General features: G+C 45.1%; 1 protein-coding gene across 2 annotated transcripts in view; it reads left to right on the forward strand.

The window, feature by feature from the left end:
- Positions 1-25,429, forward strand: part of LOC142563162 (anoctamin-4-like) — a 58,844-nt gene that overhangs the window by 20,799 nt on the left and 12,616 nt on the right. For both annotated transcript variants that reach the window (XM_075673708.1, XM_075673709.1), the window contains exons 9-21: positions 246-351; positions 1,563-1,623; positions 2,310-2,392; positions 7,447-7,509; positions 8,989-9,063; positions 13,295-13,453; positions 14,965-15,001; positions 16,080-16,191; positions 19,439-19,493; positions 20,189-20,283; positions 22,165-22,313; positions 23,711-23,863; positions 25,321-25,373. In XM_075673708.1, coding sequence (XP_075529823.1) covers positions 246-351; positions 1,563-1,623; positions 2,310-2,392; positions 7,447-7,509; positions 8,989-9,063; positions 13,295-13,453; positions 14,965-15,001; positions 16,080-16,191; positions 19,439-19,493; positions 20,189-20,283; positions 22,165-22,313; positions 23,711-23,863; positions 25,321-25,373 — 1,201 coding nt within the window. The remainder of the gene's footprint in view (positions 1-245; positions 352-1,562; positions 1,624-2,309; positions 2,393-7,446; positions 7,510-8,988; positions 9,064-13,294; positions 13,454-14,964; positions 15,002-16,079; positions 16,192-19,438; positions 19,494-20,188; positions 20,284-22,164; positions 22,314-23,710; positions 23,864-25,320; positions 25,374-25,429) is intronic.

Below are 25,429 nucleotides of genomic sequence, written 5' to 3' on the forward strand. Positions count from 1 at the left end.
AACCTGGAACAACTATTATAGCAATAATATCACAAAAAAATTTACCCTTTGATTTAGTTTCTTTCTATTCTAATACCTTTGTTCTTCTAGTTCCTTTCCTTCCTTTTGTCAAATTATTTGATGAGCAGCATGTAGGCAAAATGCTACGCCGCGTAAACGCCCTGCTTTTTATTTAAGTTTTTTATCTATTTAGCTCTTCTCATTAGTGCTGAGGAGACACATCTATCGTCTGTATTCTTTTCCAGGAAAGAGACCTGCGACCCCAACATCGCCGGAAGTTTCGTACTCTGTCCAGGCTGCAAGAAGCGCTGTACTTACGACTACCTTTACACCAAGTGCACTTTTAGCAAGGCGAGTGGTACTTGTTTCTAGACACCAAAGCTACACGATATCAGTTATCAGTGCTCTGATAAAGTCTCTGCAGTCCTGGAAGCACGCAAGAACCTGCAAAAGTTGCACAATAATTTGTGCAACTTACGAATTTCTGTGGATCAACCACTCCATCCGAGCACCAGCAGAAATAAATGGTTCAGTAGAGCAAAATCATATGTAATTTGATAGTCATGCAACTTTCAGGTTCTACTTTAGTGCCGGCATCTGCATCGGGCTATAATATTTAGCAGACGACGAGAAATTACGTCAACCACGAGTTATTATTCCTTTATTAGCCCGATTCTAAACCATTGACTCACTGAATACGTCACGGATTTGCGATAGACTGACAAAATCTCGATACACATCTGTTTGAGAACTGTCTGGTCTATTGTACGAATAGTGGTTTAACCAAATGCAGCACAGTGATCATTTCCACATTTCAGTAAAAAATAATATTTGACATCATCTATGCATTTTCCGGCTTCATTGTTTGTCACTGCGTACGACTGTGTCTAACGAAAAATCGAGACCCCTCAGATCAGTCTTCTCGCCAGTTGTGGATTTCATGCCTCATATTTGTTGTGTTTTTCTACTTCGCGATTTTCAATACTTTCTGCAAAAAAATCAATGAGCCGAAGTAAAAAAAGAAATATGCTCCAAACAATCAATAAAGTTACCTTTTTTACTGCAACAATCCTAATCATAAAGGGTGCCAGTTGGGCTTGTTGTTAAACATGGCCTATTGTTTTGATTAACAGCGCAGGAGCAACAGAAGGGGCAGAAGCATCGGTGCTCTATTATCTCGTCTGTCGCGTCTGTGGTTATTGCGTTGTTAATCAAAACTACAAGCCTCATCAAATTCCGTGCAGTGGATACTGAAAAAGAAATGGTTTCTCCGTTCCCCTGTATTTAGGCAGAATCTGCTTAGTGAAACATTCCTGTTTGTCTTGTGAGGCTAGACGTAGGCAATGTTTGTTTCTTTGTTCTGGCTGTCAAAGAGGGTGCTATTTGTACTAGAAATGGCGATAAAGCATAATATGTTGCGCTGTGGTGGTCTAACCAGGTAACGTGTACAAAGATAGGCAATATCTTTTATGCGAAACGTATCTCCTCTGCCCTAGTGATTAATTGAGGCGTTTGGGAGTGGCCACACGCGCAAGAATTTATCTCTGCCATCTCTGCTGCAGATCGTGTACATGTTTGATAACCCGGCCACCGTAGGATTTTCAATATTCATGGCACTTTGGGGTAAGCACCTCGACGGTTGCATGCTTCGTGTCTGCTTTATTCCTCTACTTTGTTATTGTTACTCATTAGATTATTTAGGAATCCTTCAGAAATTGCTCGCTGCCAAGCTGCTAAACTTGATTGTTGACAAAGTTCTCGATATTACAGCCTAAGCAATAATGTGATAATAATAGATAGGCACACCTTGAGTAACATTTCATTTACTTTAACATCACATGCTCTAAAAGGGCTGTGGTTTAGACCTGATGAAGGATACCGTGTGCGATCCTCTCATCATGCATTTATTGATTCACATCATGTGCCTCTCAACGTACCGTCTAAATAAAAAAAAAACTGAAATCATCGCAAAAGCGTAACAGGCCGCAATATAAACCACTTTGTTGAGATATTTCTCAAAACATTTCCTAGACCTTGGCTTACTCAAGGAATATGCTTTATTATTAATCTTGAAATGTGATCTGATAAAGCCTAAATTCGTCGTCAATGTTTCGCCCTCCCTTGCCCCACAACCTGGCAACGTTACTGCAGCCATGAGATGGCAAGTTATGGTTATCAGCGAATCCACTGTATAATTGCTAATGTTTCTCCTTGTAAAAATTTAACTGCAGCTCTGATCACTGTTACGTATTAACCACGTATTATAAGAGCCTATCAAATATTGGGTTCCTTTCTCACGCTTTCTGCAGCCACCATTTTCATAGAACTCTGGAAAAGACGCCAATGCGTCCTTGGCTGGGAATGGAATCTCGCCGATATTGACACGCTCACGGTAAGCATACTAACGACACACGGCCAATGGCGTGCAATCGATAGTTCAAGCGAGACTGAACTCGGAGGTGTAAAAATTCTTATAAAAATCCTGACGCCGTAAATATGACCGAAAGTACATGGCGCGATTTCTTGCGCAAGGCTCACGCCACTCGCCCGTGGCGGCATGTCGCGGGCAAAAAAAAAATCGCGCGTCGCGATCTCGCGCCTGGTTCCACCAATGACGCTGCAGATAGCAGTCACGTGACAACACTGTAGGTCTTCTGCAACACCGCCAGATAGCGCTCGCTCCTCCTAGCCCCCTCCCCCCTCGCGCATATGTGGAGAACATCTTCACCTTTAAAATAGTGAACACGGAATAGAGAAAGTGGTCACGAAAGTTGGGAACGAAGTATAGGGTAATTGGAATTACTAGTTAACCAAGCCAAAGGCGACATAAGGAAACTGAGAGAAACCTAGAAGGTAAATTGGGTAGGAATAACGGGGGGAAATGCCGATCGAAGTGTACGAATACGGCCTACTCAAAATCGGGAAATAAATTTTGTGTGATAACACCAAGAGTAGTGCCTTGGTTCGGAAGGCGGGAGCTGGCGGCCTGCAATGAAAAAAAATTGTACGGGAAGATATATTCGCTATGGAATGGCGCACTCATCTGGTGCAGAAAAAAACTGGAGCTCGAACCGTAGGTAAAGGCCACCTTCAGGAAGCGCTCAGCTCAAAGCTGATTGGAGCGTTAAGTGGTCTGCGCTGACATAAGCAGACGATTGGATTACTGGTCTAAAAAAAGAGGGGAAGAAATGGAGACGGAATCGCCACAGTCATAGGTAAACTTACTAGGTAAAGCGGATAGGCATATTGTTTGATTACGATAGGGTAGGACGTAATCAGTAGCTTACAAAGGCTAGGTGGCTATATTTGCCGCCTCTCCGATTTAAAGCGGATCCCGTTAGATACTAACGCGACAGCGTTAAGAGCCTCGCGTCACAGAAAATATGCTGTCGGCATCCGGCGTCCGACGTCGGGCATCCTGTGAACGAAAAGTGCCGTGTTTATCTACGCAGCACTGAAGTTCTTCTATCACTAATGTTGCTGACGCCATGTCTTACATTATCTACAAAATTATTCCTGAGAATTTTCGGAATGACAGCACACAAACAAATGTCATGCAACAAAAATTGGCATTGGCTTAGCTCGGGTATGCCATAATCTACGTAGGGAAAGCTAAGGCATAGCATGGTCAGCCTTGGTTAACCTCGATTGCAAGTCTAGGTTAGTCTCGTTGTCTAGCTATGTTGCGGCGTTTAGCCAGTCGTTCGGCGCGCGTTTCGTCTGTTTCCTGGACGATTCGTTTCGTCTTCATCTCGTTCCGATGTCGATTCCAGGCCTCCTCCTGCTTATCAGAATTGTCGCCGTCCATACTGCCGCCTGAACTGTGGTTGCGGCGCACGCGAGCTCTCCTTTTCAACCCTCCGACATGTTATCAGGCATGCGACGCAGCTGGCGAAGCGAACGGAGGTGAGCGCAACGACGAGGAACGCGGTGTGACGTCATGTGCCTCCTCGGAGCACGGCCACGGCGATATCGCAACTTCGTGGCCAGTAAAGATTTCGCTTTAAAACACCGACTGCGCGCGCATCCCTTTTATGTTAAAACTTCTCAGACCGAACTATTAAAAGTGCCAAACTATGACAGAGGATCGGCCCACGTGAGAGGCCGCGTTTCTACCAGAAAGCGCGCATTCGTGCGTAGCGTTCGCCTCCAGCGTTTCCCGGTAAACATTGCGGTTGCGTAAGCTGCAGTTGCCGGAAAGCGTTGTTGCGTCGTTGTCATATATTTGGCTTCGTGCATTTGCTGCCATACTGTCGTCATGATGTCGTCGCGGTCATTACGTCATCATGATTGCAACCTTGACAGCTGAGTCTGGTCTTGCCGTCGTCATTAGCCATCGTCGTCACACAGTCGTCGTCATACCGTTGTCATCAACCCGTCTTCGTCACGCTATTTTTTCCCATCGTAATCACCTCTGTAACGTCGTCTCATTCTCCTCATCCTGTCGTTGGTCGATTCGTCGACGTCACCCTTTGTTCCTCATTCTATCGTAACCGTGCTGTCGTCATTCAGTCATGATTGTTGCACCGTTGTCGGGCCATCGTTGTCATTGGGTGTCGTCAGACAAACACTATCATGCATCATTTGCCATGTCATTGTCGTCGTGCCGCCGTTGCCGTGCCATCGTCATCCTTCCTCCTTCTTCACTCGGTTTGCGTGATACACTCTCAAGTGCTCAGCAAAAAGCCTGAGGCTAGCACCACTTTCGACAATTTCGACGTATCCGTCATCAAAACGCACCAGGAAATAAAATGGCACTCCAATTATTCATTCTTCGAATGCTTTTTACGCGCACTTTGGCAATGAATGAGCTGGAGGGCCAGTGACCTTCTGGCAACTTTTGTAGACATTACTATTTCGTAAGCCCTGTTAGTACTGAAATATTGGTACCACTCTTGGACTGAATAGAATTCTTGGGTCTTACGTACCAGAACCACGATTTGATTATGAGGCACGCCGTAGTGGGAACTCCGGATTAATTTGGCCACCAAGGGATCTTTAAGGTGCTCCCAATGTACGGCACTCGGACGTTTCCTTATTTCGCCCCCATCGACTGCGGCCGCCGCAGCCGGGATTTAATCTCTCGACCTCGTGCGTAGCAGCCTAACACCATAGCCGGTAAGCCACCGCGGTGGGTCACTGTTGGAACTACATAACCTATTCGCTAATCACCTCTGAGAATTTATGCAAGTCCGTCCGCATCAAAGTCTGTACGCCATTGGTACTAGAAATACAAGCATTTCATTAGTAATGAAAACTCATTCGTTATGCTTAGAACTAATTCACGATGCACGCTTTGAATGCTGAATAAGAGGGAAACACTGGTGAAGTCATGTTTATTTACAAAAGAAACCTCCCTGCCGTAGTACTTTCGATTTATGCCGCCTATGAAGTCCCTTGAAATAACTGGCATTCTGCATACCAGGTTTCTAAGAGATATTCATTAATAACCCAAAGAAGGAAACTACGTCACATCTACATGACAGAACCACTGGGCGGCACGCGGCCAGCGATAGGTATCAGTTATCTTAGCCATTGTTTACATTCGCAAATGCCATGACTTCGAAATCAACTCTGCAACTGATGTTGGCGTCTAATCATTTCGCAGATCAGCTATAGTTAGTGGGTACCTTTCTGGAATTCAAGATAGTCTTGGCAACATGTACATAAAAATGAGATTGTGTCTTGTGTTTCAGCATTGTACCATGTTCCTCCTTCACGTGTGTCTGTGTAACATTTATGCTGAAATGCTGAATATTGAGCGCCGACCTCGAATGTTTGCTATTTCCAATTTTGTCATACCCATTACCTTGGGCGCATTGTTCTCGCTTCTTTTCTTGGCTCTCGCCCCATTTTCAGCAATACACTCTTCCTTATTTTCCACGCATACCGGGACGGCAGTCGGCTCAAGTACGTATTACAAACCGTGAAACATCAGTGCCTGCACTCAGAAAGCGACTTAAAACAGTATCTGTGTTGCTTCGTTTATTTTAATACTTTCATTCACAAAGGTGTGAGACAGCAGACATCAGTTGTAATGTCCGTAAAATATCTTCTAGACAAGGACTGATTGTCGCTGAATCAACAGGATTCGCTACCCTCCCTGCGTGTGCAATTTTTAGCCAGGCTAGTTGCCCCTTATCTCTTCGAAGACGTCTTGGTGTAAAGTACTCAACTAATTAAAATATCCCGAGTTTCAACTGGAGTGCATCAGTGCTGTTTACAGTAATGGTATCGACAACTTTGAACGCGAACTATTACCGCTTTATGACGTAAATCAGTGCATTCGAATGCATAGATCCCTATTTAACATTGACCAAGATTCTGACGGCAACGATGGCTCCTCCAAATGCTTTGTAGCTGTATTCGGACCAAATATGACCTTCCCAGAGGCCGCTATTAATGACGCGGACGCAAGATTTCTAACAGACGGCTTGATGGCAATTACGTACTGTTGGTCAGCTGCTGGGTCTCCGCTTGGATTGAGGATAGACGCTTGAAGTAGAGTAAGTTGTTTCAGTTGCTGAGTGATTTGTTGAATAGAAAGTGGTCGTAAGCTAGGACACAAGGGCAGGAGTACCCATCACAATGGCTGCATGTCTTTGCAATGCATCTCTTGTGCCATGCCGCGACTCTTCGATCTCACAACTTTCAAACCTATGAGTGTCAACTCTAAGCGTTAAACTGGAAACGTTAATATACGACACTTCTTTACGGCCGAATAACTTAGACACAGATACAGCGGGTATCCGTAAAAATGTGATTAGAACAAAACATTAAAAAAGTATTATTTCTGTTTATTACTTCAAGAAACAATATAAATGTTTATCATAGTCTGAAAACCATAATTATGGAATGTTAGGTACATCTCTTACGCGAATAACGCACCGAAGGTGATAACTTTCTTCGCGATACATCTTGTACTGCTTGAAATAAAATGTTTATACTGCGTCAGGAAAGGTTTAATCTGCGTGGTAGGAGCGGAATAAGTGTTTTAAAATATTATTGTTTATTGCTCGCCTGCGCTGACGCAGAACTAACGGACACAATTAGTGATTTCGTTCGCCTAAAACTACCCACTTCTTATTCACCCACTGCCCACTTCCCGTGCTTTGAAATATCTGGCGCACTCCCTGATCGAGAACGTTTGCTGCTTATTTTTATGTCGTTGCATGGCCAGGAACTAAAAGATGGCACGCCTATACTGGCAAATTCCTACCGTGATACGCCTTCTAACAGTGTGCAGTCTACTCTACAAGGCCTCTTGGAAATGTTGTTGATTCGGGCAATTACAGGCGGAATAATTAAACTTTAGAGGTATTTGTCTTTCACGTTATTTTATATCAGTTATGAAAGAGTCACTGGTACGCGATTCTACGGTCTAGGACGGTCTCCGTGCATGAGTGGTTTCTTTTCAATTGCTGCGAAACATTTCCCGCTCCACAGGACGTTGTTAACCCGGAGTACGAAGCCAAGGCAACGGTGTACAAGCTGAATCCAGTCACTATGGTATGTAAACAGACATATTGCATGGAGGACGCCATGTGTTCCATAATAATTTGTATTTTATGTATCTGCGGGGAAATCGCACATACACGAGGACTTCTAATCTGCGTTCTGTGCGTATTAAAAAGAAATCAGTCATTTGGCTTGTACGAGGCTTTCAATAGAAGGCGGCTGTATGAACATCCCGGCTAAAAAATTTTACGCCTGCTATGATTCAGAGCAGCGAGCAATAAGTTCCAGATCGTGTTTGTTATACAGGCTGTCCCAACAAGCATGCGCCCCCCCCCCCAAGCCTTAATTAAAGACAAATCATCCCACACGAATACGAATAAGTATATGCTTTGTGGAATAAGCATACGCTTCACTAACAGCCAATTAGCCGCCATGTTTTGAAAGTATGGGCTTCTATGCAAGCGGAACTGCCAGGTACATTTAGCTTGCAAGATATGTTAGAGGCTGCCGTAAAATCAGGTAAGGTGGTTAACAGCGCCGGTTGAGTAAGACAATTCATCAAAATATATCGGTGGAAGTTACATTGGTTTGAAATTAGAATTGGCAAAGAGGTAGAGTAGGACATTACACTAAGGCTGGTGATACTGGTAACTCTGGCATTAGCATTGGTATTATAGCTTCGGTATGACATTACACCAAAATACTCGTATACTGGGGTAATGGCATCGCGATTAGTGTTGGGCTTGGAAGCGACGCTGCGCCTTAGTGTGCCTGCTGATGTGCCTATAGGTTTGCTGTGCATCACGGGATTGCGTGTAGAAGGGATGCAGTCAAGCTCACACAAGAGCGCTTTGCAAGTAATGATAGATAGAAAGATAGAAACTTTATTGAAATTGAAAAGATTTTAAGGAGGGGTGGTCGGAGCCTCTCAGTCCAGGGCCCCAGTGGCCTCTGCCGCCTGCCTGACATGGCTACTTAAGGACTTTTGTCCTGCCAGGTCGGAGCGTGCGAGCTGTGCCTCCCACTGAGTGCACTAAGTACCCTCATAGGCCAAATACCTGCAAGTAATGAACTGCTAGATTTCTCGTACTATCTAGCATATCCTTTCGTTCTACACCTACAGGAAAGAGAAAAAAATTGTTCTCTACCAGACAGTAGCATGAAGCTACAAAGAAAACCCATGGTACAGCTATGTACAGGAATTACTTCGTACCAGGCTATGATAAAACGATCTTTTTTTTTTTCAACTGCTCAGTTTTTCTTTCTGAGAGACCAGTATGGGATAGCTTCGGGGTATTGTCAGATCGATGACAATTTTGCCTGTTCGCGAAACGTCCCCCACTTTGCGGATATCCGCAGAACTGCTTTGACATGTTTGTTTTCTTCCCATACCAAAACAAGGATTGTTGTTTCGTTTTGTTGTCATTAATACAAGCTGCGCACTATTTCCTTGGGATGCGACATTTATACTGGGCTGCCTTTCGCACAATTTTCAAAGAAAAACGTACAGATGTAACTTTTTTCTTGCAGAGGTATGAACCGTACGTGCCTTTCTGGGAGAAGGCAATCAGGATATCAGGGGCCAATTCCGTCGTCCTATTCATGGTGGGTGCCTTATGGAAGATTGATCTATTGAACTGTAGTGTGACTTGGTGCCATCACGTCATGTCAAAATAGCTATAAATCCAGGCCTTGGGCGAGGGTGTAGTGTTTAACACACACGAAAATAGGACAAGACGAGAAAGTGAAATCCATAATATTTACAACAAAGAAGGACGCCTGTGCACTTACATATGAAACGCAAATTAGCTTGTCTAGAGCTAAAGCACAAAGGCGGTAACTAGTATCAGCTGAGAAGCCCGTTACTAAACAGCTCTGCTGTATTTCTACAGAGCCAACACAAAGACACTGCAACAAATTTTTCTGCTGACATCTACACTGTAATTGTTAAAAATCAAACCAGAGAACCACCAGCTCTTTTTCCTTTCCTGATGTTGTTGTGGACTTGAAAGTCAATCGCACGTAGCTAGCTAGCTAGCTACGTGCGACGTAACTAGCTGAGAATCTTGTGGGGACAAAAATGAAGATAAAACTAATAGCGCTGTGTGTTTCACTTATGGGCCTTTCTGTGCCCCTGTCGTTCTGCCTGCGCTACAGCAAAATAGAAGGACATGACAAATGTGCGTCCGCGAGTTGCACTTCATCGCATGTACATACAAAATTAGTAAGCGGGAAAAGTATAAGCTAAAAACAAAGACTAATTGATTGGTTTCAATACTATGTCCCGAACTATTTTGTCACTCAGCCCAAGAGTCTGAGCTTTCAAAAACAATCTTTCACGCACAAATTAGTAAGAACCAAGATTGCGGAGAGGACTCTGTATTAACGTATGATAAAACACAGGAACAGCGGCGGGACAAATACGTATGATCTGTTGTTTCAACTTCTCCGCAGAATGAACATTATTGGAAGAGAACCAGCCTTGTGATTTCTCGTCTAAGTTGACAGGGTTTGTCACGGCCTCGTCCATACTTTGTCAGGTTAAAACTATCTTAAAGAATAAGTCTCCACCTTCAATGTCTGGCTCATAGCCCCTTTATTTATTGCCTGGTATTCTTCCTTGAGTTGTATTACTCGATCTTAGGCGTTCGGACCGTTTACCACCAACTCATTGATCTGCCAAAACGGCAGCTCTTTAAAAAAGTTTCTTCCTGCGGCGCGTGGGGTGTTGTATGCAACTTTGCCTCCTTTGTTTGGTTATTCATGCAGCTCTGGAACCAGTTATCTACCACGAACTTCAAAACAGCAGCACATAATCTCATTTTGCAACCATGTTAATTTATGCATATGTCTTTTGTTAAGCCCACTCCTTTCTTTCATGCCTTCGGAGCTTGACAGTAGTTAAATGTAATGAAATCTGATTGTTACAATCTGTAATCATTCTGAAGTTTCTAGTGCTGTTCAACAATACACCTTGGCTTATTTAATTTTTTGCACCGCTAAATTGGATAACCAGTACGATTTTCGCTCTTCACATTCGGTGGAGGTTTTTATTTCTTTCTTTACATTTGGCACATACAACTCCCTTATATAATGCCCTTCAGGCTTTTCACGGTTTAATAAATGATGATGGTTGCAATGTTTATAATTAAAGACAGAATGTTTATAATTATATGCAGGAGTGACATTTTCTAATGAATAAACTGAAAATAGGAATTCGACCACGATTTCTTCATGCAAAACTGAGGTTCTGAGATTATCTATTTTCATGGCAGGTATCTTTTAGTGTTTCGCAACCATTTTATTTATTGCTAAGGAGATAGCGATGTAAAATGCATAACTATACTCTTCCTCTCTGACTTATTATGTATGCTCCTTATGTATGCACAGGGATGCTTCTTTCTTTGGGAGGTAGAAAAAAGGGGATGTTGGCAGCGCAGCAATTCTCTTGGACGAGGACACCTCGAAGGGGCTGCAAATGCTTCAAGCAAAGCGAGTAAAGAAACAGCACAACAATGATATTCCGGGAGATAGTCCAATGCCCTCTGATCAAATATCAACGGAGTACCCCGTGAATGCTACGCCACAAACGCATATATCCGCGGACGTAGAAAGAAGTTATGTACCGTGTCGTATAGGAGGGCCACGGATTCGTTTTCCTGAACTGGGCTGACGATTAGTGCTACTGTAACTAAGTATGGCAAGTTACCAGCGTTCAATTTTTTGGGGACTTGGCGGGGCGTGTTTCTGGACCGCAAAATGATATGACGGCGGGCAGTGGACTCTGTTGCAGCGTCCTAACTATAAACGCTGAATGCACTTAAACGCGCCACTTGCGCCCTCTGGGGTAATAACCCCCTCTATGTTGAAGCTGCGCTCTGCACTTGTAAGCACAGTTTTATACCAACGGCCGCTGACGTTACCGTCTCAACACCAGTACCGACACTTGGAAATCATCCACAGAAAAGTTCTTCATTTATCTCTAGCCATTCCTACATCAGGATCAAGCAGAAAAGTGATGGATGAAACTGAGTGTCTACCTCTCCGCCTTCAAGCCTCTCAGGCCCCACTGACAGATTTCCTTTGGTTGAGTGAGTTAACTACGGCAAGAACCTTGCTTCGAATAATGCGCGCTCAATTTCGCTCCCATTTCTACTCGGCCTTCAATACACTCCATGTCCTTGGCTTTCAGCTACTAGAACGAAGCCAGAGAATCGACCAACTCTGGATGATTGAAGACGTCGCGTGCGATCTCACTTTTCCTTGGCTAATTTCCGAACTATCCGTTCCTGATAAGGAGGCTCGGTCACTGTTGCTGGAACATTCGGAACTAGCATACCATAACCACTTACAGGTTTACACAGATGTGTCGGTCAGCGTAAATATATATAGTTGTGCTGCTGAATTCTGAATTCCGACCCTCGGCTACAGCTGGACTGTACAGCTAGACAGCCTGGTTTGCCTGATGGTCGCAGAAGGTTCTGCTTTAACTGCTGCATTGAGGAAACAGAACAGATGCACTGCCCAGAATGTGGTCATTCTTGTCGACTCAAAGTGCACACTTCTTCACTTGTCGCATGGTTGGCCGTCAAGCAATTTGATTTGGCAGTCTCTGTACCTTTTGAAAGACCTGAATAACAAGGGACTTATCGTCCAATTTCGATGAATACGTGCACACATTGGCCTGTTCCGGAAATGAACAAGTTCATTCCATCACATGTTCAGTGTTATCAAGCCTCCTCCCCTCTCCCCCCCCATAGTCAAAGTGCTTGAAAAATTCCCAAGTTATCATTATGAAACTGCAGCGCGCACCCGAGAAACGAGACACTAGGCGAAGGTAACACACCAGCGTCCAACTAATAAAGGAGGCTATTCGCCGTCATTTTCTAAAAATTTAGATGCCGCCGCATGAGCGCAATGTGATTAAGAGGCTAACGCCCTTGGAGGCCGCCCTACTTTTTCGAATCAGAACCGATTCGGCGTAGACGGCAACTTGGGCATTTAGAGAGCACGCCTTACCTACTCTGCGGAGACTGCAGAGAGATAGGCGACGTGGAGCCCTTTGTATGGTCCTGTCGGCGTTACACTTCAGAGCGAAAAAATTCTACATGACGCCACGAGAAGTGGTTTCCCACACGACTGCGCTCAATGTCCGGTGTTTCCCAGAAGGTTGCCTAATCATCCCAAGATAAGATAGGCACTACGCATTCTTCTTGCGCTTATTAGGGACAGTGGACTTTCAGACATGGGGTGAGAAAATGTATATCCAGAAAGGGGCACTACTGGTGAAGCGATTGCCGGCCTCTTCTGCCCGGCTAAAACTTCGTGTAACATCACCACCGCCACCACAGCGTAGGGCTACATTGATACGGTCGCTCCACGGCGAACATTTGACATGTGTAAATTTTTCGGTGTAAAAATTGCAAACCGTTGTTAATTTGAGCCGCTGAGGTAGCTCAATGGCTACGGTGTTCCACAGATGAGGGCTGAATTCTTTGCTCAGGGGGCTGTATTCTTAAGAGGGCGGCATGACAGTGACAGTGACAAGAACTTTAGTAGAGTGTCCTGAGGGACTCGATTGGGGGGAACCGAAGGCTCCCCGAACAAGTCGGTACAAAAAAAAAACACTTGTGTACTCGGATTTCTGTGCACGTTAGAATAAAAAAAATTAAGAAAATAGGCGGTAGAAGGACAAGGGAACTAAACTTTTTGCTTTACAATTAACCTCTAGCTTGTGCGCAGGAACAGCCCAAATTAACCCGCGAGTTAATTTGCGCTGTTAATCCCCTGTAATTTGAGTTGATTTTCAAATTGTTACTTGTGATGCTCCTCGCAGTTGTGCTTGGTGATATGCACGGTGTTTGGCATCATCGCCTACCGCATCATTCTGGTGGCGCTACTGTCTCGAGACCAGAACTGGCGCGCACTGGCCCATGTCACTACGGCGGTAACGGCCTCAATGCTCAACCTGGTCATCATCTTGCTCATGAACAGGGTACGATCGTCGCGCATATGTCACTGTCCATGCGATTGATTGCCTTCGTTCTCTATAGCACGAGATGTAGTGATGATAATGAAAAACATGGCACGTACACACACTGCTGCTTGGGCGAATGATCGGGCGGAGAGGACAAACACACTAACAAGTGCATTACCGAAATAAAACAATAGAAAAATGAAAACCGAGAATGAAAGAACGGTGCGTAGAATAATAATCTGGCCAGGTAGGCAAGCAAATGAAAGATATTGAAAATGAAGAGCAGTTTTATTAATGATTTAGATGAAATAGGTTGTAAGATTGTATTCACAGTAAAGAATGGATGGAAGCAACGCGGGAAACGTTTATGGGCTCTAGATAATCGCATACTCCCTGCCTTTTCTCTCTCTCTCTCTCTCTCTCTCTCTCTCTCTCTCTCTCTCTCTCTCTGCAGATAATCACATACAGCGTCAAACAAATTAGTGTGGCTACGACCTATAGTGCCCAAGAGGGAATGCAAACGTAACTTTTACACGCAAGCCTAGTTAACAAAGCGGGCCTTCAAGGCTAATTCTTGTTATTCTTATCCATGTTTAAGGAAACGTTTGCATCTGCATGTGGCGCCGGCTGTTCCTAGTGCTTATGTCACTGCATCACGAAATGATACAACTACATACAATACAAGTACAAATGATACATACAAATGATGCAACTATTTTAAAAGTGCAGGTCCGTCAGTTGTAAAGCGCGCGTGCTACTAATAAAAAAATCTTTAATATTCAAGTGCAAACGAGGTCATTTAGAGTTAGGGCACGTTGCCGGGCTAGTTCGTTTGCATATATAGTAGACGCGGAGCCGCGCAATACGACAGGCACCAAGGATCAGAAGGCACCATACGCAGCGCTAACTTTCAGCTAAATGTTTTATTCGATCGCACGTGTTATTTATATAATTTCAGGAAATCGAAAATAAAACCAATGAGACAAGCACATAAAGATACAGTACTTAACCCACAAGTGTCGTCACTGTAATCACATCGCACCTGGTCATGTCCAAGGCGATGATTCTTGATATATCTTTCTTTGCTCCGATAAGGGCAAGGGTGGAAAGCTCACACATTTCTTATTCATTTTGTCGATTTCGTGAGCTTCAATTATCTCACGTGTCATTGCCTCACTTGTCCCTTAGCGTACCACAATAAGAAACCAAACGCAACGTTTGCGAACACAGAAGCGAGAACGAGTTTTTGCGTGAACCAGGAATATCTACAAGGTGCTCCATTTGATTATTGCACCTTTCATCTAGATAAGACGTTGAATTTGTGAGCCTACTTCTTCCAGGGTGGCATACGCCCTGCTTGCGTGTTCCCTGGTGTTTTTATATTTCTCTGGCTTAATCTTGCCTCTGTATTCGCAAGCATTCGATATTTTGTAATATAGTACTCGTGTAAAACTTCATTTCCATCTACCCAACCTTTTTCGAAATGCCCTGATTCGTAGCATACGCCCCTTCCATTCCTTCTTTCACAGGTATACAGCAGGATAGCCACCCGGCTGACAGACATTGGTAAGTTGTCTTTCTCGTACAATGATTAGTTTTCGTACGTATATCCAAATAGGCAGTGTACGAGTAAGGAACGCGCGGATCACACAGCCTTCCGAGAGCGAGGGTGACACGACGTTGGGGCTATGCCCTCTCCCATCACGAAATAGCTGGCGCGCTACTGTGGCAGCAGTTTTAGAATAGGGACCCCAAACGTTTGGGGCCCCAAATAAATGGCATCGAAGCCACTGCGCATGCGCGAGACGCGAACTGCGCTCGGCTTTTGCATCGGGCGCGCTATTTCACTGATTCAGCGGGAGCCAAAGCTGCCCCAAAAGATTTGCGTAAACAAACATGGCAGCACTCATAGAAGAAACGGCTCTAACCTGCCACCAAACTGGGTTCGATTCGGGGTAATGCGTGAAATTCGCAATCTAGGAGAAGTGACTGCAGTTATCGCTTTCCCTCAGCTAGCGTGTGTTATGAAGATTGATTCATTAGATGCCGCTGATTCCGAATTAGAGTGTGTATTTCATGGCTCGTGGGCCTTGCCTGGTGAAGGCACGTAAAGTTGGTTACTCAAGACTAAGCGCAACCAATTGTTTCCTGCTAATAGAATAACCTCTAAATTGTAATTAAACGTGAAAAATCGAAAGAAAACATTACTATTTTTATCATAAAATGTATATAATATTTAATTATTTCTAATAGTTTTTCGTTGACGCCGCAGTGGCGCTGTCAGCGCAAGACGTTATCTGCAAACTCAAAGCCCTATTCTAAAGCTCTTCACTCCTGCGTGCCCCAACGCTAACACGCGCGAAGCTATTTGGGGCCCCAAACTATTGGGGCCCCTATTCTACAATTCTCTATTGCCTTTCGCCCGCTCTGCTCCACCCAGGCGCGCTAGTGACGTGGCGTCGCAGCCAATGGGAATTTAGGTGCCGGTTCCGTGCTACAGACGCCGGCTTTTTCGCTCAGAGAGCCATTTGACGCTATCGCATCAAACGTTATCCGAGAAAACCTATCGACGTAGGTTACGTTTTGTTTAGAGCATTAGCGTTCTGCGCGTGAACGTGATAACGTCTTCTGCGTTTGCTTTTAGAACGCCCGAGGACGCAACGGGAATACGAAGACAGCTTCACGTTCAAGATGTTCCTGTTCACGTTCCTCAACACCTACTCTTCGCTGATATACATCGCATTCTTTAAAGGAAGGTACGTTGCAATTCTGTCGTTGTCCAAGTCATCCTATAGAGCGCACGCTCATCTTGCCTTCATGTATGCACATTGGCTCAGCTATATAATGGCGTTCGTCAGTTCTGCGACCACTCTTGATGCGTATTGAACGCTTCAAAAATTCGGCTACCCTCTGACCCATCAAATATTTCGCAATTCGGCCTGAACGGCAAAGCATTGACAATAGGGGTGTGCGAATATTCCAAATTTTTGAAGAACAAATGCAATAGTGGCGTATTCTATTCGGTATCCGAATCTAATAGTTATTATTCGCAAACGAGAATATTTTTTGAATACTTTCTCAATATTTGAAAACGGCAACTGCTCCCGATTAAACGTAAAATTTGAGCAACAGTACGTGAATTGTTGCAGCCGAGGTCATAGTATAGACATAAAGCATGAGAACGTGCGTAGTGGACCGGGCCACCGTCGCTGTGGTAGCCATACTTTACATGCTATACAGCAATCACTCGTACTCTCTGAAGAGTCCTGTGCAGGTGAACGAACTACTTGTTAGTTCCTAATGCTCCACTTGTGCTATTCTCTACTCTGGGCGGCTCGGGCTGCAGCGCGTAGTAGAGTTCGCGGCCGCTGTATGTTAAAAACCAGCTGCAATAGGGACAGGGTCCGGCCACGCGCTGTATTTTCGTGGCTTAGTTGGCGTTGGGGGGGGGGGGGGGAGGTGAGACGCAGCACGAAGGTCAATTTGCGCGTTGCTGCTCCCACGCTTCCTCAGTCCAGCGTTTTCACAGCGAGCTACTTCGGTCATCGAGTGAGGTGTGCTTATGTTTGCTTGTGCGCGCGTGAGACCATGCTTGTTAGTTTAGTTAGTATACCTATGTTTATACGGCCGATAAGACTACTTACTTCATATAGCTAATTGTCCACGGATTCTCTATCGCAATCAATGCTTCGCCTTTCTGGTGAAACTGCGACTTTTTTGCATACGCACCGCGCGCACTGGCCATGTTGTCTGTTCGCCTGTCTTTGCGCTGAGTGTTCAGGAGCGAAAGATGGCGCATTTTGTATCCGTACAGAACAGCCAGCTTGGCCGGCTCTGCAAAAACGCGCGCTCACCCGCCATCATTCGCGCACGGTTGCCTGGCCTCTACGTTGGCGCGTTTCTACGTTGTTTGAGTACTGAAGTCATTAACGACGTGAATGGCATGACATGGCAAGAATAATATGCATTCATGACACGCACGCAGGACATGCAATGCTGTATAAACACCTACCAGCAAGTTGCTTCGCACAGCGTTGGTGCCCGCAGTTTCGCTCCTGCAACGTGCTAACGGCAAAATCGCACATCTTCTGTCAGAGCAAGGATTGACTTCTGGCCGTGTTGGAGCGACATCTCTGATGTAGTGTTTTGGCGCGAAAACTATCGTTCCCGTGTGCCCCTTCCTGTGTCCGTGTGAAAAGGTTTCCGCGCTAAACCACTGTATCAGTCCTCTCAGAGATGTAGGAGCTTAGCTGGATGCCGCATTAGTGGCTGCAGATCCATAAATAATTGCGCGTTGTTACCGCAAATTCATTTTGTTAAGCAATGCTCTTTTTCAGGTTATGCTTAAGTACTTGTTCATAGTTGGGCGGCACGTGGGCAGAACGGGCCAATATGGCACCTTTTCCTCCCATCGCCGATCACCGTAGCACGCGCAGAGCGCTGATGACGCACTGTGAAGCGGAAAACCTTATGCTACGCGCGCTGTGCGCACCACAGTGACACGGGCCAACCACTGGCGACGAACAGCTGCCGCTTTGCTGTTATGTATTCTCTCGTTTTGACTCCGTTCAGATGGAAGCAAAGCGCGCTGTCCTCGGTAGTACCCATAGAAACGCACACAACAGTCAGGAGTCCTCAGCAAAGAAGTCCTCAGATATCGCAAAAGTCTCCAGCAAAAGCCCCCAGTCATCTCCCTCGTAGCTCACTCACGCCCACGATGCTCAGGCATATGCGAGAAACAAGATCTCGCTCCCAAGTTGGCGCTGGCCGAAGCGCCTTCTGGTGGTGCCGCGCGCGTTCTCGGGTGAGAAGGCTGCGCGAGCAGTTTCTAAACCGGAGCCCCTGCAGTATGTTCCTGCAGTAGCATCAACGAAGCTCAAAATTCAGTAGTGCTGTCGTTTCACGAACAGCCTTTTGTGCTTGTTTCAATGCAAATAGTTCTCGTCGAGTTCTACCACGGCCGGTCTCGAGCGCCAGACGGAAGCTGCAAACTCTACAAACTTAGCGCGCAGGGCCACTGCTAATTGTCACTCGGGACAATGGGTCATATTTTTTTTTTCTGTGGCCCACTCCAGTCCAGCAATGACCAATTTCAAAGGGCTAAGGCTGCATCGTCATCGTCGTCGTCGTCGCCATCATCATCATCATCATCATCATCATCATCATCACACTACTTGTACCATGACGAGTTGCTAGCCCTGGAAGGAGAATTTTCTTTATTAGTACGGGAGAAAGAAAGAGAGCGCGAAAATAAAATGCAGGCAGGCTAGCCAAGTTTCACGTGGTTTGCTAACCTACACTACATGTGGAAAGGGGAAGCGGCGAGAAAAAGACAAGGACAGAGGGAAGATGTCGCTTTCAAAATATTAGGTACGGTTTTCTGTGCCGTTAAATTGCGTTCCTTGTTGGTGCCTCGTCATTTTTTAAGCAACGGTTCTGAAACCTTCCTCCCAGAAGAGAGGCCTGAAGCGTTGCCCTTCATGTCCAAGATATCTTACACTCTCATTAGGTGGGGTAGCAGGGCCACTTTAATATATCGATGTGTCGTTATAGCGCCACATGGCAGCATCGTGAAAGTTGTTAGTTCTTCGTTTGCGCACACCAATGTCACGACAAGCTGCTTACTGAGTTATACCATTGTGGTTTATAAGTCAATAAGTGCGTTTTGTTGCTGTCATTCTTGCACATTGTAGGAGCATGGCCACTCCTACAATGCCGAGTGGCCGCGGTTGGAGTATGCATAGGGTTGTAAGAATGTGAGGAGTTTGCGGCGAGCTTGCAGTGAGTTGTGGGAGTTTGACGAAGTCTGAGGCGTTTGCACTGAGTTCAGAAAGAAACTTCCATCGCAATACGCGACTCCGGATTCAAACTAGAGGAATGGTTAATGTCTACCATTTATTTATTTGTTCTTGTTAGGTGGGTGTTAATTTTGGGGGAAAGTATGTTGGGAAGCCAGCTGACGCACCGAGGACTCGGAATAACGCCTTGCTTTTCCCCACTCAGGTTCTCCGGGCACCCAGGCAAGGAGGGAACACTTTTTGGATACAGCTTGGACAAGGTATGCACAGCTCTTGGGCAATACTTTTCTTTTAAAGGCATGAACATTTATGAACCAAGTTGGTCGGTGTTGTAACTCACTCTCACGTGCTCGCTTGTACAAAAGCACTGCGCTTAGAATTTGAAAACACTTTTGTCACGGGCAGGCGTGCTAGATTATGCACTCGTCCGGCAATTATGTTGTTGAGTAAGCTGGTGGATGAACGAGTGAGTTATCGCGTGAATGAGTGAATGAATAAGAAAGTCAGGATTGAGTGCACCTGTAGGTGGGTGAGTGACTGGGTACGTCAGCGAGTGATACAGTAAGTTGGAGAGCGAGTAAGGGATAGACTGAACAAGTTCTGTATTGCGTGAGGGATGTGCGGAGAGAGGCAGCACAAAATCCCGAGTGCTGCAATCTCCTTGCCATTCTGCCATGTCTGACCTCTATAGTCTTCATCACGAACAGATTTTGCGCACTGTGCGTTCAAATACTGTGGTCCTATAGCGTGCGCTGAATGTTACACGAATCCTTGCTTCCGTTTTCTTTCGTGTATTCTACTAATGGCGTGAGTGATTCCGTCGGCACTCACTTCAGTGTTTTCCTCAACTACACACATAGCTTTGATAAGGTGACCAGGGAGGCAAGGTGTTAACACATACCCATCAAGAAGGAGCAATAGCTGAAAAATTGCTATTATTGCTTTTGTTTTTCAGTGCGAAGGTGGCTGCCTGTACGAAGTGTGCGTGCAACTGGCAATAGTCATGGTGGGCAAACAAGTCATCAACAACATTCAGGAAATCGGACAGCCGTAAGCTTTGCAATTGCACCACTCTGTAGTACGATGTTCCTTTTTTTTCTCGCCATTTTTTTTTCTTCTTTTTGCTGTTCTAACTGTCACACGCCCTTCAACTCGTTCTGGTTGGACATTTGGCTGCGTGTTTACCTTCCAGGCTCTACGAGTACCTCTTTGATTATCGGGCTTATTTTCATGCATCAACGTTTAAAGTTTGCACTTCCGCTTAAAATTTCGTACTAACAGCAAAATTTATCGTTTCGGACTTGTCCTTCCACTTGCCGCTGTTTATACGATGTTTTATCACGGATGGCAGCGGATAAACAAGAAACGCTTGCTTTTAGCTGCGCCGATACAACAAGTCGTATGCTCGTGGTGTAAACCCACTTCGCTATGGTGTCACCACAAGATAATAGGCACTATTATTAGTACTGTCTGTAAGGTGTCTTAGCCAAGACTACACTTAACGTTGTCGTTGGCTTTTGAGTTATGTGTCTAGCAAAGTTGAACTCGTAACAGCCTAGGTCACTTGAGAACAAATACGTGCTTTGCGGCAATGTGAACTATTCTGACTGAAAGTGACCTTCCGCGAAATCAGGATCGTTCTCATTTGACGAGTCTCATTTCAATGTAAAAGAGGTCTACTTAGTCAGCCCACACAATCACGTTAATCATTAGCAATTTTAGTTTAGCTACCTAATAGAAAAGGGTGAAGAAATTTCACTGAAGGAACGTAGAGGTCATCCATGAGCCAAAACTTCTTCGGCCTGTTACTGGACATAGATGCAAAATGTGAAAATTAGCGGTATGTCTGAGTGCAGAATGTTAAACTAGTTCTTGTACGGAGGGCTGTTCCCAGCCTCTAACCTAAACTTGTGTGTCGCAGCAATTCAATGAGCACACGCATTGCTCACATAATTGAATATTGCCCCGTGCGACTAGGAACACATGTCGCGCAGTCGTTCAAGGGGGCCAAAATGGTTGGTGATCGTCTCTGTATGTCAGGCGCACAACCAAATCCCCAGGGAGTTTTTCAGACACATTAGCGTTGAAAAAATAGGTCCGTTTTCTTGAAGCGGGTCGTACGCTGCAATGGTTCATACAAACAATGTAAGGCGACTCCTAACAACAAAAACGTTGACGTAGGTGGTCGGTAACTGATGTACAATTCGCACGAAGAAATTTTTTCTGATTTCGGCCATTCAATGTCCTAGCCAATCCCCGACTTGAATGCAGAGTACACTTGTCACAGAACTGCAGAGTACGATCGTTGATTCCTGGATTTGTGACTGCCGTAGTCTGAGCACTTGCGTAAGCAGGTACGTTGTATGAATTGACCAGCCGACATACCGACCGGAATTACCGTCCCAAATAAACACATCTAGCACGTTGAGTACGCAATAAAAGTGCGATATCAGCGTTACCGATATATGAAGTGATAGAAAACAGACAGCGAGAGACGAAATAAAGTGGAACGGCAGAGTGATCAACCAGAACGGATAATTCGACTTGTTACCCTACACTGGGAAACATGGGACAGGGACGTGGAGATATTAGAAGAAATAGGGAGGGAGGCACACAGATCACGTGCACATGACCACGGCCGCCATCAGCATATGATTACAACATAGGATCACCGTTAACACTAGTCAGTTCTAAAGTCGCTTGTGCAGGCTTGTCGCGCTCAAAACTGCAACAATGCTTTCGTAGCCTTCAGAGGCGCCAAACAGCAGTGTTAAACATGATATATGAGGTGGCATAGTGAACAGGGCTATAGTCTTGATGATCGGGATGATAGCCTTCGACTGAAGGCAAGGTTTCAAAGTACATGTCTCTCTCTCTTTCTCTCTCTCTATTTCTCTCTCTCTATTTCTCTCTCTCTCTAAACTATCGCAGACTGGTCATGAATTGGTGGCGCTCCTGGCGGCGGGATCACAGGGCCCGTGACATTGGCGATCGCAAAAGCTGCGTGGCTCGCTGGGAGGCTGACTACGTGCTGGCGCAGTGGCACACGCTCTCTCTCTTCGACGAGTACCTGGAGATGGGTGAGCAGACACTCTGTTCTCTGTGGCCAACTGTCATATCCGTAACGAGGACGTAGTCGATTCGAGTGCAAATTAACTCACATTATGAGTCTCCGATTTGCTTTAATGCCAAGAATCATCTGCCTCGTACAAGGTACTGTGTTGTAGGTAGGTATGTGTCTGTTGCGCCTCGCTTGCGGCCTGCTTATTAAAAAAAGAAGATTACGTGCTCGGTGTTAACGTTAGGTTCGAACCAGTGTTCTCCAGCGCAGTATCCGGCGGTCTGGTGATTAGGCCGGAGTCACATGCTTGCCTCTCTCGTGCCAACTAGTGCTTCGAAATCATTGGGGCATGCGTCGTGTCGCCTAGTTTTGAAAAAGGGAGAGCGCATATGCGCGCCACAGCTTGCATCACCCGCCACAGGCACAGGATCAGAACGCGCAAATGATTGTCAACCTTACCACTGCTTTTCACGACTGTGAAGTCGCATGGCAACAAGTCGCTTATAAAAGCGAGAGCGCACCAATTTCCGCAATCCGTTGCTATAAGGAAAAAGCGCTTTGAGACGCTATGTGACGACGCACTCCCCCGGCTTCGGAATCGACTTACTTTCCCTAACAGTTTTCTGGTAGCAGTTAACGCTTTGAGATACTCTGTGACGTGTTAAAGCCTTCCAGACCGGGCCAGGTCGTACCGGAAGATGTTGTGACGTTTCCTCGCTCCGGTGTGATAAAGCAATCGTCATGTCAGCATCATCAACATCATTGTCGCATTGTCGTCGTTATGCCGGCGCCATGCAGTTCTCACGTATGCTCACATCACAAACACAACTCCTCATCGCGCACGCAAACTCTGCGCCGTCTGGTAACACTTTGTATACTTAAAAGCCATGCTGGATATCCAGTTATCTGCAAAATTTATCGCGTTAACGTTGAATGAATTGAATGAACGAAACATTGAATAAATGAAGCGAATATATAGTAAATTTATCGCTTGGAGCAGTCATCTATTCATTTCATCAATGACTCAAGGTACCAAAGCTGAAACGAAATACTACGGGAGATTCAAGAAATTGGAAAGCCACAACTAATCTCTGTTTTCCTATTCGGTGTTCTGCGCGGCAACGTAGGTTAACATGGGGCCCGGCTCGTCTCCACTGTTAACGGCAACTGATCTGGTTCAATTTTGCTCTCGCTCTGGCCTCATACATAGACGTAGGATCAAACAATTTGAAGCCTTTTATAACATCGCTGCGGTTTTACAAGAGAACTCACTTAAACTGCTAATGTGTCTCATTACCGAAGGTTTCTTAGGTATTGAATTTCTCAAATACAACGTCAGTTGCTTTGCAGCTACTGGTGCGTTGACAATAAATTTTCTCTCCTAACGCTGCGACACTTAAGTTCTCAACCTTGCAGCCATCCAGTTCGGTTTTGTCACCCTCTTCGTGGCCGCATTCCCGCTGGCGCCACTGTTTGCGCTCCTCAACAACATCGTGGAAATCCGCCTGGACGCCTACAAGTACACCTCGCAGATGCGTCGGCCGCTTGCCGAGAGGGTGCCAAACATTGGTAAGTGGCAGCATGAGGCTATAGCAGTTATGATCGTAACGTACGTACTGCATGCGTCGTAATGAAAACAAAAATGATGTTTTTCTATTAGTCGACGCGTATGCTGTCGGCGTTAGCTGCAGATAATTAGTGACTACGCCCTACCGTCAACAGCAGGCTGAAATGCCGCAACACTACATTGCGATACACGTCTGTCCCGAGCTGATGGCCATGGATTGATGTGATAAGTGTATTATTTGTTCGCCTTCAAAAGCGTTTGTTTTGACAATTTTTTGTTCCTGCTGACTTCGGTCATAAGGAGCTGATTGATGTGGATAAGTGTTCGCTGGCACCGTCAGCTGAAGTGAAGAATCAGTATTCTCCTGGCTTACTTTGGTGAGAATTGCGTCCTGGAAAAAAATTTTGAGTCGTCATGAATGCACAAGAATTCGAGCGGCGCACTTTAAACGGCGTTTTTCTGTGCAATTTTTTTAACTAACGTTGTCTCCATTGCTTTCTTTCTGTTCAGGACACATTAAGTACGCAGGTGTTATTGGAAAATCATTTGCGGGAATTCCATACGTCAACCAACTGCAGCTCAAGTTGCAATGAGCACCAAGAAGGCGATGACAGGCCTTTTATCGCGGATAGCTAATCGAAGAGTTAAATAAGAAAAAAATGTGCGAGGAAATATCTTCCACTCGAGCAGTCAATCAGTTTCTCATACACCTCTACGGGTCGCTGTGATCTGATTTATTTTGGTGAAACATCTCTTGCAAAGGTTGAACAAGGGAAACCTATGTAAGTTGTAAAATTTGGAGCTGCAAAGAATGATTTGCAGAGATTTCGGAGCCAGAGGTCACATTTAGAAACGGTTATACAGTTTTCCCGTACAACTGGTATCAAAGGTTTAGAGACCATAGCATCTCCAAAAAAAAGGAACACAAAATTACTGCATAGCCGGGGAACGTAAAGTTCTTTCACGTTGCCGTGCAACGTGAAAAGTGGAAGAACACGCATAAGTATGCGTGGTACCACTTCATTTCCGGGTTTGCCTAGGCATCTAAAAAAAATAGTTTTTGACATCTGTCGTCTCCAGCATGCGTGCATACATACATACATACATACATACATACATACATACATACATACATACATACATACATACATACATACATACATACATACATACATACATACATACATACGTACGTACGTACGTACGTACGTACGTACGTACATACATACATACATACATACATACATACATACATACATACATACATACATACATACATACATACATACATACATACATACATACATACATACATACATACATACATACAGTGCATTACGCAGCGTAGCGTGAAAATAATGGCACGGTACCTTCGCTTGTAATTTTTTCTACAAACCTTCATTAATTGTTGTTGCCTGATTATACTGGTTATCTTTTTCTCCCTGCCGCATGCGTACAGGTGCCTGGCAGGTGATACTTAAAGGCGTCTCCGTATTTGCTGTCATCTGCAACGTAAGTCCGTCGTCTAATGCTCAATAGCTCACAAATGAAATAATTTAGCTTGTGAG

Source organism: Dermacentor variabilis, chromosome 11 (assembly GCF_050947875.1).
Source record: "Dermacentor variabilis isolate Ectoservices chromosome 11, ASM5094787v1, whole genome shotgun sequence".
In the NCBI taxonomy this organism is placed as follows: Eukaryota; Metazoa; Arthropoda; class Arachnida; order Ixodida; family Ixodidae; genus Dermacentor; species Dermacentor variabilis.